At 43.6% G+C, this 13678-nt stretch overlaps 1 protein-coding gene across 2 annotated transcripts in view; it reads left to right on the top strand.

Annotated features, from left to right (window-relative positions):
• MYO10 (myosin X) overlaps positions 1-13678 on the top strand; it is a 219954-nt gene that overhangs the window by 38325 nt on the left and 167951 nt on the right. For both annotated transcript variants that reach the window (XM_066243997.1, XM_066244007.1), the window contains exon 2: positions 2009-2107. In XM_066243997.1, the coding sequence (XP_066100094.1) occupies positions 2009-2107 (99 nt within the window). The remainder of the gene's footprint in view (positions 1-2008; positions 2108-13678) is intronic.

The raw sequence follows: 13678 nt of genomic DNA, 5'->3' as shown, positions 1-13678 counted from the left end.
CTTTAACAGGGTGACATTCCAGTGCCCTTTCAACCTTAAACCTCATCCACCTTGTTCTTCTTGGAAATGCTTGTAGAGTCTCATGTACACGTGACCCCGTGTCTGAGTCCCCCTCCTTCCAGAGGCCCTGAGTCTAGTTAGCTGGCCTCAGATGCTGTCATTGAACTCAAGGTGACTTACTGGGGATCCTGAGTAACCGTGTTGTAATAGCAAACGTTTTAGGTCCTGGCTAGTGTATTTTAAACAGGGTCATTGATGACATGGAGGGAGTAACTTAAATTGGATTTTTGTATCTTCTTAAATTTTTCTTCTTAGGGTGAGAGAGCAAATGGTCATATATGACAACTGGCCATGTAGAGGGACCTCTGTGTTGTATTTTGATTGTTGACTGATCTGTTAATGCATGTGATTTATTTATGAATTATTTTAAGGAGACAAATAGAGTTGGTGTGATGTGTGGAAAGAGCATGGGATTAGGAATTGGAGAGATTTGAGAACTGGCTCGGTCACTTACTGATGTCAGGCAAGGACTTAGGCTCCCAGCTTCAGTTTCCTCCCAGAGGAGAGGATGCCTATCGTGCTGACTGTTAGAATTAAATATAGAGTGTCACTGAAGCTGTTAGCACATGGCCGGGCCACCTCATGGGCACTCCATTGCTGGAAGCTGCTATTTTTGCTATGTATAAAGAGTAACAGTAGCATAAAGTGATGATTTACTTCTGTGTTTCTTAATTCCTGCCAAGGCTCTGTTAACAGAGCAGCAGTAACCCCTTAAAATGGAAGTTGAACATACCATAACCAATATATTTTAAATATTTCACTTAACATTTCAAATCAGAACAGAAATTAAGCAGGCCAATGGAATGAGATTGAAAGTTCTAGAAAAAGAAGTTGTTTGGTTTAAGTGCTGTTCCAAGTGATAATTTTGGTGTATTATTTCCAGTGTCATTTTTGTTGGAGTTAATGGGATTATTGAGCACAGTAGAAATAACTTAATGAGATACTAAAGCTGTCCGTCACATGGGTATATATCGTATCATCAAGCTAATCATTTTTGATTGGAATGACCAGTGAACATCCAGTCATTTCTTCAAACCTTTTTTTTTTCACTCGTCCTTGGAACAAATAGTTTCTATGTTGTGAAATCAAAGGAAAAGTATGTTCAGTATTGAAAAGCTAAAAATATGGTTATCATTTCATTCGTCTAGTGGGGAAATAAAAAAGGGAAATGCAATCAATGCCAAGAAAATATGCCCTTAGTTAAAACAAGGGGATCTGGAAGTTGTTGTCTTTTGGACTAGAGCCCCAGAATGTGGGGTGCATTATGTGTTCGGAGGAATCCTACCAAAGTCATTCTAGTGGAGAAAGTTCTAACATTTACTAAAACGTTAGTCCCTCTTGTGGAGAGTGCAGTTGACACATGGAGTTGGTACATGTAGGAAGTCAGTGGAGGGTTCTAATGTCCTCCAGGTGGGCAAGTGTGTGGGGCTTGGGCCCGGGAAGATGTGAGCACACAGGTCCTGAAGAGTTCTTGACTTGGGGTGAAGCAGAATAGTAGTAACTCGGCCAAATTTGTGGTTTCTAGAATCTACCTGCCTGGGGTTGAGTTCTCTTAGTCTTTTGACTGGTCAAGTTAGTTGATCTCTAGGCCTCTACTTCTTCATCTGTAAAATGGGTGTAATAATAGTATCTGCCTCCACAGGTGTTTGTGATGTGAAGTGAGGAAATTCTATTAAGTCAGTTGCACTTAGTAACACATGGGCTACAAGTTTCTCAGTCCCTGCTTGGCTCTCTCTGTCCAGTGGGACTCTCAGTCACACTTTTCCATAGTAAAGTCTGTGAGTGATGCTTTCTGAAGAGTTATTCTTTGCTTGTTTAAGAAGAACATTTAAGTTTCAAAAAGTTTTTTTTTTTAAAGGACTGTAGTAGTCATAGTAACTTTGACAGTGGTGTTTGCCACAAAATGCAACCCAAGCTCATCATTAAATCCTGTCTATTTTATTTACAGGGAACACGGGTCTGGCTGAGAGAAAACGGCCAGCATTTTCCAAGTACTGTAAATTCCTGTGCAGAGGGTGTCGTCGTCTTCCTGACAGACTATGGTCAGGTGAGCCGAAGTCCCTTTGTGTCATCTGTGTTCCGCTTTCTGAGGCAGTCTCACACAAGGGCGTGTGTGTTTCACTCCTCTGCCTCACCCAAACCTTAAGCCTTTTTTAAGTGGTAAAATAAAATCCCCAAAGGAGTGTGTAGTGCACACCTTCAGGGTGTGAGTGACACAATGACATTCTCCCAAATGGAGCACAGAAAGTGTTCCAACCAGGATGGGACAGAAGAGTCTCCCCTTGGCTAGTCTCCTTCCTGGGGTCCTCCTGTCCATGAGTCAGAAGTATGGAGTGCAAGCAGCTTGAGAAAAAGTTTGAATATATTGATATTTGCTAATTGGTTTCACTGCCACTTTCCCTTAACATTCTTGAACTTTCACGGATATTAGAAATGCTGGCTTGCCGGTGAGAGTGGAGTGTGGTGGTGTCCTGATCCCTGTAAAAATCAGACGAGCAAACCCCTAACCTGAGCTTCCTTACCTACAGTGTGTCCGTAAAGTCATGGTGCACTTTTGACCGGTCACAGGAAAGCAACAGAAGACGATAGAAATGTGAAGTCTGCACCAAATAAAAGGAAAACTCTCCCAGTTTCATACCTATTCAGTGCAGTTCTATGTGGGCTCACACACAGATTTTTTAGGGCTCCTTAGGTAGCTATCCCTTATAGCCTCTACAGACTTGTCACTGACTGATGGCCTACCAGAACGGGGTTTCTCCACCAAACTGCCGGTTTCCTTCAACTGCTTATCCCACTGAGTAATGTTATTCCTATGTGGTGGCGCTTCGTTATAAATGCGCCGATATTCATGTTGCACTTTTGTCACGGATTCAAATTTAGCGAGCCCCAGAACACACTGAACTTTCCTCTGTACCGTCCACATCTCAACTGGCATGGCCATGGGCTGCTCCACTGTATACACGGTGTTACGTCATCATCTGCGCATGCGCACATGCTGCCACATCATCCTACAGAAACTGGGAGGGTTTTCCTTTTATTTGGTGCAGATTTCACATTTCTATCATCTTTTGTTGCTTTCCTGTGACCGGTCAAAAGTGCACCATGACTTTACGGACAACTGTACCTTGTTGAGCAACTGAAGAAGTTCCTTCTGTGTGTGAGACTTCTGCTCATTTTAGTGTAAGACAAATGAACAGCCATATCACTGGAAACAGAAATAGCATGTGAACCCAGGAACTGACTCATTGATTGTATAGTTGACCCTTTAATGACATGGATTTAAACTGTGCAGGTCTACCTCTATGTGGATCTTTTTCAATAAATATTGTAAATATTTTTTCTCTTCCTTAATATTTTTACTTAATAACATTTTCTTTTCTTTAAATTACTTTATTATAATAATACAGTATATAATGCATGTACACATACAATATATGTGTTAATCAACTGTTTCTGCTATTGGTAAGGCTTCTTCTAGTCAACAGTAGGCTATTAGTAAAGCTCTGGGAGAGTCAAAAGTTAGATGCGGATTTTTTTACTGTGCAAGGAGTTGGTGCCTCTGACATGTTGTTCAAGGGTCAACATATTTAGGTAATTGTGAAAAGAGCCATTTCTCCACTGTATTAAGGAAACTAATTTTAATGTTACAATGGTTCCTTTCCTCAGAGACACATATCAATATTTAAGACATGAAGAAATAATAGAATGGCATATACCAATATTTAAAACTGATAGTTTCTGAATCTCATTTGTAAGTTATGCTGAGAACAAAAGCTGCAACGTCAGTGTTGTGTAGTTTGAGGCACACAGGCTACGGGCTTCTCACAACCTTAGCTCAATGGTCCCTTTGATGCGGTACCTTTCTTATTTCTTGGCTTCATGAGGAGCGATGTTGCCCGGCTATTTAGCAATTCTTCCATTTGTTTTTCATCTGAGTCTTAAATGGCTCTTTAGTAATTTATCTGGTGCTGAAGATACAGCTGTGTTTTGTAGGTGTGGATTGGGTGGGCGGGGGGCGAGAGAAGGTGGCAAAGAGATCACAGGTCTCACAGCCGTCGCTAGTGTGGTCGTGCCACTGATGCCCACTCTAGTTTCTCTCCCTTCAGTTTCTCAGGTAGTGTTGTATGCTCTATAAATGAAGGACTGACTTAATGACTTCTGGGGAAGTTTAGGGCTAGTCTCTCCTGTAACGTCTCAGTTCCCTTGCAGAGCTGGTCCGTATCTTTCTGTCTTGCCTTGACTCTGCCTGTGTTTCCCCTCACTGTCCCCGCCAACTCAGGCCCTGTACACACTCCTCAAGATGATGTAGGAAAGGAAAGCAGTACTTAAATCAGCATACCTAGTTTGACATAACTTTTCCTAAAAGTATTGTTAAATAGATTTGTAATGGAGTTCTTTTTTGTTGTTGTTGACTTGTCTTTTAACTCCAAAGATACTTTTTGGGGGGTATTTTTCTGAAGTTAGAAGCAGGGACGCAGTCAGACTCCTGCATGTGCCCAACTGGAATCCACCCGGCATGCCCACCAAGGGGCGATGCTCGGCCCCTCTGGGGTGTTCCTCTGCTGCAATCAGAGCCATTCTAGCACCTGAGGTGGAGGCCATGAGCCATCCTCAGCACCTGGGCCAACTTTGCTCCAATGCAGCCTTGGCTACGGGAAGGGAAGAGAGAGATAGAGAGGAAGGAGAAGGGGGAGGGGTAGAGAAGCAGATGGGCACTTCTCCTGAGTGTCTTAGCCGGGAATCGAACCTGGGACTTCCACATGCCAGGCTGACGCTCTGTTGCACAACAATGTGACCTAACCACTGACCTAACCAGCCAGGGCAACCCCAAAGATACTTTTTAAAACATTTTTTCTGCCTGTGGCCTGTGGTGGTGCAGTGGATGGATCATCCACCTGGAACCTAGCTAGCCATTTTGAAGCCCTAGACTTGCCCGGTCAAGGCACATATGACAAGCAAGCAATGAAAAACTAAGATGAAGCAACTATGAGTTGATGCTTCTTGCTTCCCCCACAACCCTGTAAAATCAATAAATAAAATCTCAAAAAACTAAAACACCAGTAAACAAAAGACCTTTTCCCCTCTTTTTAAAAAAAATGTGATAAAAAAAACACATAACATCAAATTTACCATCTTAACCACTTTAAGTGTGCAGTTCAGTAGGGTTAAATACATTCACATTGTTGTGCAACAGAGCTCTTAAACTTCTTCATCTTGTAATACTGAAATTCTACACCCAAATCCCATATCTGCTCCCCCAGCCCTTGTAACCCCCTTTCTATTTTCTATCTCTGACTTTGACTACTGTAGATACTTCATATGAGTGGAATAATACAGTATTTGTCATTTTTGTGACTGGCTTATTTTGCTTAAATGTTCTCCAAGGTTCTTCCTTCCTTCCTTTCTTCCTCCCTCACTTTTTTTTTTAGTGAGAGGAGGGGAGGCAGAGAGAGACTCTCACATGTGCCCTAACCGGGATCCCCCCACAAGCCCACTAGGGGGCGATGCTCTGCCCATCTGGGGCTGTTGCTTCATTGCTCAGCAAGTGAACCATTTTTTAGTGCTTGAGGTGGAGACTACAGAGTTATCCTTAGTGCTTGAGGTCAACTCGCTCAAACCAATTAAGCCATGGCTGCGGAAGGGGAAGAGAGAGCGAGGGGGAGAGGGAAGGGTGGAGAAACAGATGGTTGCTTCTCCTCTGTGCTCTAACCAAGAATCGAACCTTGGACATCCACACGCCAAGCCAATGTTCTACCACTGAGCCAACCGGCCAGGGCACACCAAGATTCTAAGATACTTTCTGTTTCTATTGACGCTTTGCTTGGCAGAGGATTTTAACCTGGCGACTTCAGCAGCATTTTATTGCTCCTGCCTGTGACACATGGTCAGCAGTCTCTGTCACATGAAGACACTGCGCCCCAGTGGACAGGCAGCTGTCGGTGAAGTGGGAGCAGTGGAATGGTATGGTCAGGGCAGTAGTTCTGTTCACTCCTGACAGTATTTATGGATTGTGGATTTAGGAAGAACGAAACCAGAATAACGTGTACTTAAACATGAAAACAACTCTCAACTTGGACTTATGATCTTCAATCAGTCTTCACATACTTGGTTGTAATGTTGTGTGCTCTATCATTCCCAAGTTTAACAAGTATAATTAGCTCGGTGATTTGTGTGGGAATTGCAGGGTTTAAAATATGAGAAAAGTGAAGCGGGATCAAGAGAATTGGGCTCAGACTAGGATTAAGAACTGGCAGTGGCCAAAAGACTAGTTTCTTTCTCTCCTGACCTACTTCTTCCTCTCCTTACGTCACAAGTTCATTGTGGAGCACAGGGGCGTGGTGACCGAAGATTAGGAGAAGTTCATTACTGGTCCTGGTGCCCAGGATAGGAACACCTGCTTTTTAACTGGGCCAGTATGAATTCTTGAAGGAATCAGGGTCAAAGACGCATGGCATGGCCTTGTCCTAGTAAAGCCCGTGTAACCTTTCAAGGCACTGGCTAAATCAACTCAACTTGGTATGTTTTTTAAGGGTGTTAAGAAATCAGTGTTTTGGGAGAGAGGGAGGAATGGGGATTTATTGTACAGAGTTTCAATTTGGGAAGATGAAAAAGTTGTGAAAATAGATGGTGGCCATGGTTGTACAACAGCATGCATACACTTAGTGCCACTGAACCATATGCTTAAAATGGTTCAGATGGTGAATGTTATGTTCATGGGTATATTTCACCACACACACGCACACGCAAAGGTATTAGTGTCTGAGGTCATATGGTAACTGGTAAAACCTGTCAAATGGGTATTTTTCTGTATCTTTAAAAACAATTGCAGTGAAATTTTTGTTACCAAAATGTGACTCCTCAGAAACATAAAAGGCTTGAAAAACAAATTCATTACCCTTTGGTTTAGAGCAGTGCATCTCAAACTTCAGTGTCCACAAACCACCTGGTGGTCTTGTTTAGATGCTGATCCTGATTGGCAGGCCTGGGGTGGGGCCTGAGGGCCTTGGACTTCTCACAAGCTCCCCAGTGATATTGATGCCGCAGGCTCTTGAACCTCATAGGAGTAGTGAGGGTTTAGCAGACATTCCCGAAAGACACCTTAGGGTCATGGTTACCTGCGCTGAAGAGTCTCAAACCCCCTGCATGCCTCACCAGTACTCTTAGAAGAAACAAAGATCAAGGTAAGACAGAGGGCTCTACAGAAAGCTAGAAAGTATTTCTTTGGCCAATCCAGGCTCTGCTGTTCTTGGTGCCCTCTGTTCCAGCAACTGTTTTACCTTGGGCATGGCCCGGTGATGCAGACGGGAGCACAATAATCCTCAAGTGGATTAAAAAGCAGTTTTTAAAATCCTGTTTAGTGTTAGAGACCAAGCAGAGCATTGTGTAACAAAACCCTCAAGTGGAGCCTCGGGCCCTGGGAGGATAGTGTGGTGTTCTTTGTGACGGCACTAACGGGCTCCGGTTCCTTGTCATATTTCATTCATTCTCTGAGAAGTTTGCACACTCACTTCACTCAAGTTGTTCTTTTTTCTCGGCCAGGGAGATCTTTTTTTTTTTTTTTTTTTAATTTTCTGAAGCTGGAAACGGGGAGAGACAGACAGACTCCCGCATGCGCCCGACCGGGATCCACCCGGCACGCCCACCAGGGGCAACGCTCTGCCCACCAGGGGGCGATGCTCTGCCCCTCCGGGGCGTCGCTCTGCTGAGACCAGAGCCACTCTAGCGCCTGGGGCAGAGGCCAAGGAACCATCCCCAGCGCCCAGGCCATCTTTGCTCCAATGGAGCCTCGGCTGCGGGAGGGGAAGAGAGAGACAGAGAGGAAGGAGGTGGGGGGGGGGGTGGAGAAGCAAATGGGCGCTTCTCCTATGTGCCCTGGCCGGGAATCGAACCCGGGTCCCCCACACGCTAGGCCGACGCTCTACCCCTGAGCCAACCGGCCAGGGCCCAGGGAGATCATTTTAAAGTTAATTTAAAATTCCTTTCCATGCAAAAATTTAAATTAGTATAGGTTGGACTTAGGAATACTGAGACTGAAATATTTCTCTTGGATTCATAACTTATGTTACACTCACCAGGAAGTATTTGCAGATGGAAAAAGAAATATGCAAGTGACAAGCTAACACACTTGGTTGAAAAATATGCAGAGTTGTGTCATCGGGAGATTGCAGCACACAGGCAGCTTAGCACATGTCCTGAAATTTCAAAATTACTTGCTTTATCGTCTTAGATAACAAGCTTTGGACAGAGATTTAGAATAAAGCCAAATTAAAAGGCACCAGAATTCTACAGGATGCAGATATGGTGAAAGCCATCTTCCAATCCCGCCCTTCTTCTTACCCAGGAATGTCTTTTCCGGAACAGTCAGGAGGCGCAGGGGCGATCACTCTTGACGAGCATTATAGAATTGAGTAATAAGTTCTAAATTAGATTTTCAATTTGAGAGTGAACTGTTATCTTTTCTGAAAAGAGCCTAATTTGCTTGCTCTGAAATAGCTGAGAGAGGTATCAATTTACCTAATTGCATTTGAAAGAGTAGTTATTTAACTTACCCCTGAAACATAGAAGGTTGCTGCGTGCAGTGGTTTTGTTGGGTTTTCTGTGTGCACTGTCTCTGTATGGGGTCTTCTGAAATGTTTTACTGGCGGGAGATTCAATCACCCCAGTCTGCAAACAGATGCCCTCCTCCATGCCCTTCACTTTTTCTTTGCAACAAGCATAATTAGACTTTGTTTTCAAAGTTATTCTTCTCATTCTATTAAATCCACAAAAAGGATATTAGATCGCCTGGTACTTTGAAGTCATCCCCCAAGAAAGACTTCCCCAGGCCACATAGGAAACACAATCCTAATTATTTATAATCACATCTCTCATTTAAAGCCATCTTTAACCTTTTTGGTTTGACCTTCTGGTTCTGACTTGTTGGAATTAATATAAGATGGACTCAATTTTGTGAAACTTGAGAATGGGTTAGTGTAGTGATTCTTTTCATCACATATTTTGGGGGTCAGTTTTACACATTTTCTGTCCTGGCCAGCTGCTTTTCTTCTGCTTTGTGTCCCTTGAATGTCATGTGGACATGGGCAGCCTTTTGACCTGTCCACACCCTCCCTCTATATAATGTGTGTGTCCAGTCCTGTGTCCTGGGGAATTCTCCTCCAGGCCTGTTGAGTGCTGGAAAATTGGCAGTGGGACCGCCCAGCAGAGCTCTCTCCCATTTCAGAGCTCCACGTAACACCAGGAACCGTGAATGATCAGGAATTGGATAACTGAACTCCATGATTTCAGCCTTGGGGGTGGGGGGAGTCCAATCTGACTGCTGAAGCACAGCCCCGGTAGGAGCTCTAACTGAGTGAAGCGGTCCCTCTGAGAGGAAGCAGGCTGCACAAACTGCCCCCAAGCGCCAGGAAGGCCGCTGCATTCCAGTCTTCACACACGAAGCCAGCTGTTGGCAGAGGCAGCTGCCTGGGGAAACAGGTCTCTCCTGCCCCCTCCTTCTACAGGAGCCCAGGGATGTCAGCGGCAGTTGGTACTGCCCCCAAGTGAGGTGGCCAGCAGAAGGACACCATCTGGGGTCCTCAGGAGTCTCCAGGCTATGAATAATGGAGGAATGGGGGACACCGAGCCTTATGATGATGGAGAAAAAGGAGTGTGAAGGACAGTATTAATGATGCACCAGTGTCATTAGGATACTTTGACTCTCAGGCCGACCTCCAAACTCTGGGACAACAGGACAGATTCCTTCTAGTTAACTGTCCTGGACATAATCCCTGCCCCCGCCCCACTATTCAAGTATTGGTTTTGGGGGTACAGCTTAGTGTTTAGACAGTCGTGCACTTGACAGTGTTCCCCTATATATTTCCAGTCCCCACCTGGCACCAGGCCTAGTTATACAATATTATTGGCTGTATTTCCTATGCTTTGCTTTCCTGTGACTGTTTAGTATCGGTCAATTTGTACTTCACAATCCCTTCACTTCTTTCACCCAGTCCTCCTTTATTTTTTTTAAGTATATTTTATTCCCTTCTCTACCTTTTTTATCTCCGTGTGTGTGTGTGTGTGTGTGTGTGTGTGTGTGTGTGTGTGTGTGTGATGGAAAACATTTTCATATCAATGTGTGTAGTGTTGGGAGAAACCTTACCCATTTGTTTCTGAAAAGGAAACACTGGTGTGTCCCTTGGCTCCTGAGGCCTCTCCAGTCTCAGATGTTCCATATGTTGCAATTGCTGCTTTCAAACAGATCAACCTGTGGGGTCTGATTGAACCATATGAAATTGCCATCTCTGTAGGATGAGAGCATTTTAATAACCCTCTTTCGATTTTGTTTCAGCTTATCCATACGTTTATGATTTAGAGATAGAATTATCGTAAACTTTAACAAAATAATGTTTTTGTAGGAAGTTGGGGGACAATGCATATCCCTAAAACAGTGTCCAGCCTGGATTTTGGAGTACCACTGTTGTCATTGGTATGTTTGTTAACAGCTGTGACACTTCCATTCCTTTTGTGGTTTTCAGTTTTCCAGATACATTTGCCATGATGGTCTCTGCTTCAGGTGTCCAGTTGGAGCCGAAAGAAAAATGAATGAATGTACAATTTGTTTTTTTGAACTAGAGCTTGGATTTTCCTCTATTGTAGTGTTTGTGTATTTGTGTTTATAGTGGTAGATGTGAATTTCTGGAAATTAACATTTTAACCATATTTGAGTATATAATTTAGTGGCATTAGTTGCATTTATAATGTGTACAGTCATCACCATGATCAGTTTTTAAAACTTTTATTGCCCTAAACAGAAACTCGATAACCATTAAGTACTAACTCCCTATACAATTAATCTTTAAGGTACTTTCCTCTTGGATGCCTTTTGTTCTGCTGATTTTAGACATGAAAGCACATTAGAGATTCTGTTTCGTATTCTTTGTTAAGGAATAGACACGTCAGGGAAGAATTGCTTTGGATCTGGCTCCAGATTCCTAGGAGGGAGAATCAGACCGCTGACCAGCACTGAGCTTTTGGCACTGGCCACGTGACATGCATGTGTGGGGTGGCAGGTCTTGCCCCCGTGGGTGGGCAGAGGGCACTTTCCAAGACGGGGGTGGCGGCACAGTCATTCAGAAATTAAGGGTGGAGAGGGGAGGGGTACAGTAGTGACAAATGGCAGTTTTGAAAGATTAGATGCATTTGGCCTTTTTTTGTTAAAACTTCAGTATGGGTCCATCTGTTACTCTTGGAATTAATTCCCTTCCATCAAAACAGTGCAGCTGTATTAAAGGGACAACACCAAGCTGGGAAATTTCTAAATTCTCTGTTCTTTTCCCACAATCGGCTATTTCATCCTGGAAATTCCCACCTCTGAGATGGCTACGAAGCACCAGCCCATGGAGTTTCTTAGAATCGGAAGTCTATGCTCCAGAGACTGACTACCACTGGGACTTTCGGTCTTGCTTTTGAAGCCCAAGTAAAGTCCAACTTAACTTGGTTTTGAGTGAAAAAATGTTTTTATGCTCCAAAAGCCATGTGATTGACTCTTTAGACCTCTTCCAAGAATTTGGTTTGGCATCTTATGGCTCAAAGATAGGAAGTCAAATTTTCCATTAATTTTCACTCTGGGAGGATAAAAATAAATGATGTCTGCTTGTTTATTAGTGTCCTCAGCTCCAGAAAAAAACATGGGACTTTTTGCAAATCAAAGCTCTCTGTGGATGCCCACTTGTTGTATATTGGGAAGAAGTTGTTGCAAAAGCATCCTGGGCCATGTGTTTTTCCCTCTTTTGGGAACTGGTTCCCGCAGAGATGTGCCTGGCTCTACCCACCTTCACTTAGGGACAAATGCCCTGATGGGACCTTCTCTAAGAGGCCTTCTCAACCTCTCCATCCAAAAGAGCCACTACCTTGACATTCTACCACTTGTGTTTACTTGCCTTTCTTTCTCTGTCCTCACCAAGTTTTTTGAGAATGGAGGGCTTCTCATTTTTGTGCCCTTAGCACCACGGAGCAAAGCCCGGCTGGGGTAGGCACTCGATAAGTCTGAAGCCAGACTAGTCATTAGAAAGCTGTGTGCTCTGCTGAGACCATTATACAATGTTTCAATAAAGAAATGACAAGTCCTAAAGGACCACAAGGACAAACAAAAAGCCACATGGCACAAGAGTCACAGTGAGACTTTCACTCTGCTGTTCCTATCCTGGCAGAATACACTTAGACCATAGGACCCGAGTAAAGTAAAGGACACTGAAGATCATTGGAGCCTTTTTCAAAGTTATTATTTCACTTGGTAAACTTCAAAAATATATGGATTGTTTTTTCAATTTTTGAGGAGTGGGAAGATACTAAGTTTGGTCCAAAGTTTGGCATTTTGAAACTTGAGATTGCTATTCCATATACTTCAAATCAACACTGAAACAGAGGAAGCAATTCACAGTGACAAACACCAGAAGATATGTGGTGTTCTAAGGAATATGGGCTGTGTCAAGTGTTGTAGACCTTAGCTATCAGGCGCACACACACTGCTTGTGTTCTGCTACCTGCCATATTCCTAGCTCCCCTGAAGAATCTATTAGTAAGACCTCAGAAGACTTACCCCTGGCTTCTGGGGTCTGTCTCCCCATTTCTTTATGTCTATCCAGCTTAAGTTGATTAGGAATCCATCTTATTTCTGACCTTTCTTTTAGAACACAGCTTTTGCGTTCCAGCTCCAGGCCCCTTGGACTGAGCGGTGTGGCCCCTCCCTGCCTGATCCTTGCACTGGGTGGTTGGGTGGGGAAGGGATTGGATCACTATTGGTGGTATTTACTGGCACCACTAAGGCTGGAGCTGAACACGTGCACTTATTAAATGTTTTTGCAGAAGAGAGCTACTGGCCTCTGCCCTGGGTCACAGCCTTCTTTGGCTTCCTGTCTTCCTTTGGGCCAAATTGTTGACTTTCTTTGTTATGGATGCCTCTCGACTTTGGTTTCTTCTTTCCTCCTTGGATCTGTTGACTAAGCTTCTTCCCAATCCTTAGACTTAGTCTGTTTCTTTAGACTCAAGTCTCCCTCTAACCTGCCTGTGCCTCCTATCTGTCATTGACTTGTGGATTCCAGGCTCTGTCTGGGTAGCTCAGCAGACTTGTGCCTGTGTAAGCCAGTGGTCTACCCAGACCTGTCCTACTGCCAGCGAGAGCCCTGGGCCTGCAGTTCCAGCATCCAGGCACAAAGAGAAGGGCTGATTTTTTTGGGTCATTGGACCCCATTGTTGCTTTTAGTTTTGTAGTTAGTTCAGCAAATTGAATTGTTCATACTTGAAGGTAAGCAGGATAGTATCTTGCATTTTTGGTGTCCATGAGTACTGAAAATAATTAATGCTGGATGCTAAGTTCAGGTTAAATCAAAACTTGATTGTTTTGGTAGGCTTGAATAAATACCTTAATTTTATGAAAAATGTGTATGAAGACCTTGTTTGGAAATAAAAACAATTTAGAAATTGTGCACAGGACTCAGACGTTTCACCATTTACTGCTGGGTGTAATTTCAGTAGACAGAGCAACAAGCTATTTGTTAAATTTAGCCCTTTGAGTAGTGAGTTTTTTTCATGCTTGCTGACCCCAGGAGTGAGGGTTTTTTTTCCAAAAAATGAAATTAGT

This window comes from Saccopteryx bilineata, chromosome 1 (assembly GCF_036850765.1).
Source record: "Saccopteryx bilineata isolate mSacBil1 chromosome 1, mSacBil1_pri_phased_curated, whole genome shotgun sequence".
Taxonomy (NCBI): domain Eukaryota; kingdom Metazoa; phylum Chordata; class Mammalia; order Chiroptera; family Emballonuridae; genus Saccopteryx; species Saccopteryx bilineata.
This window is presented reverse-complemented; position numbering and strand designations above follow the sequence as displayed.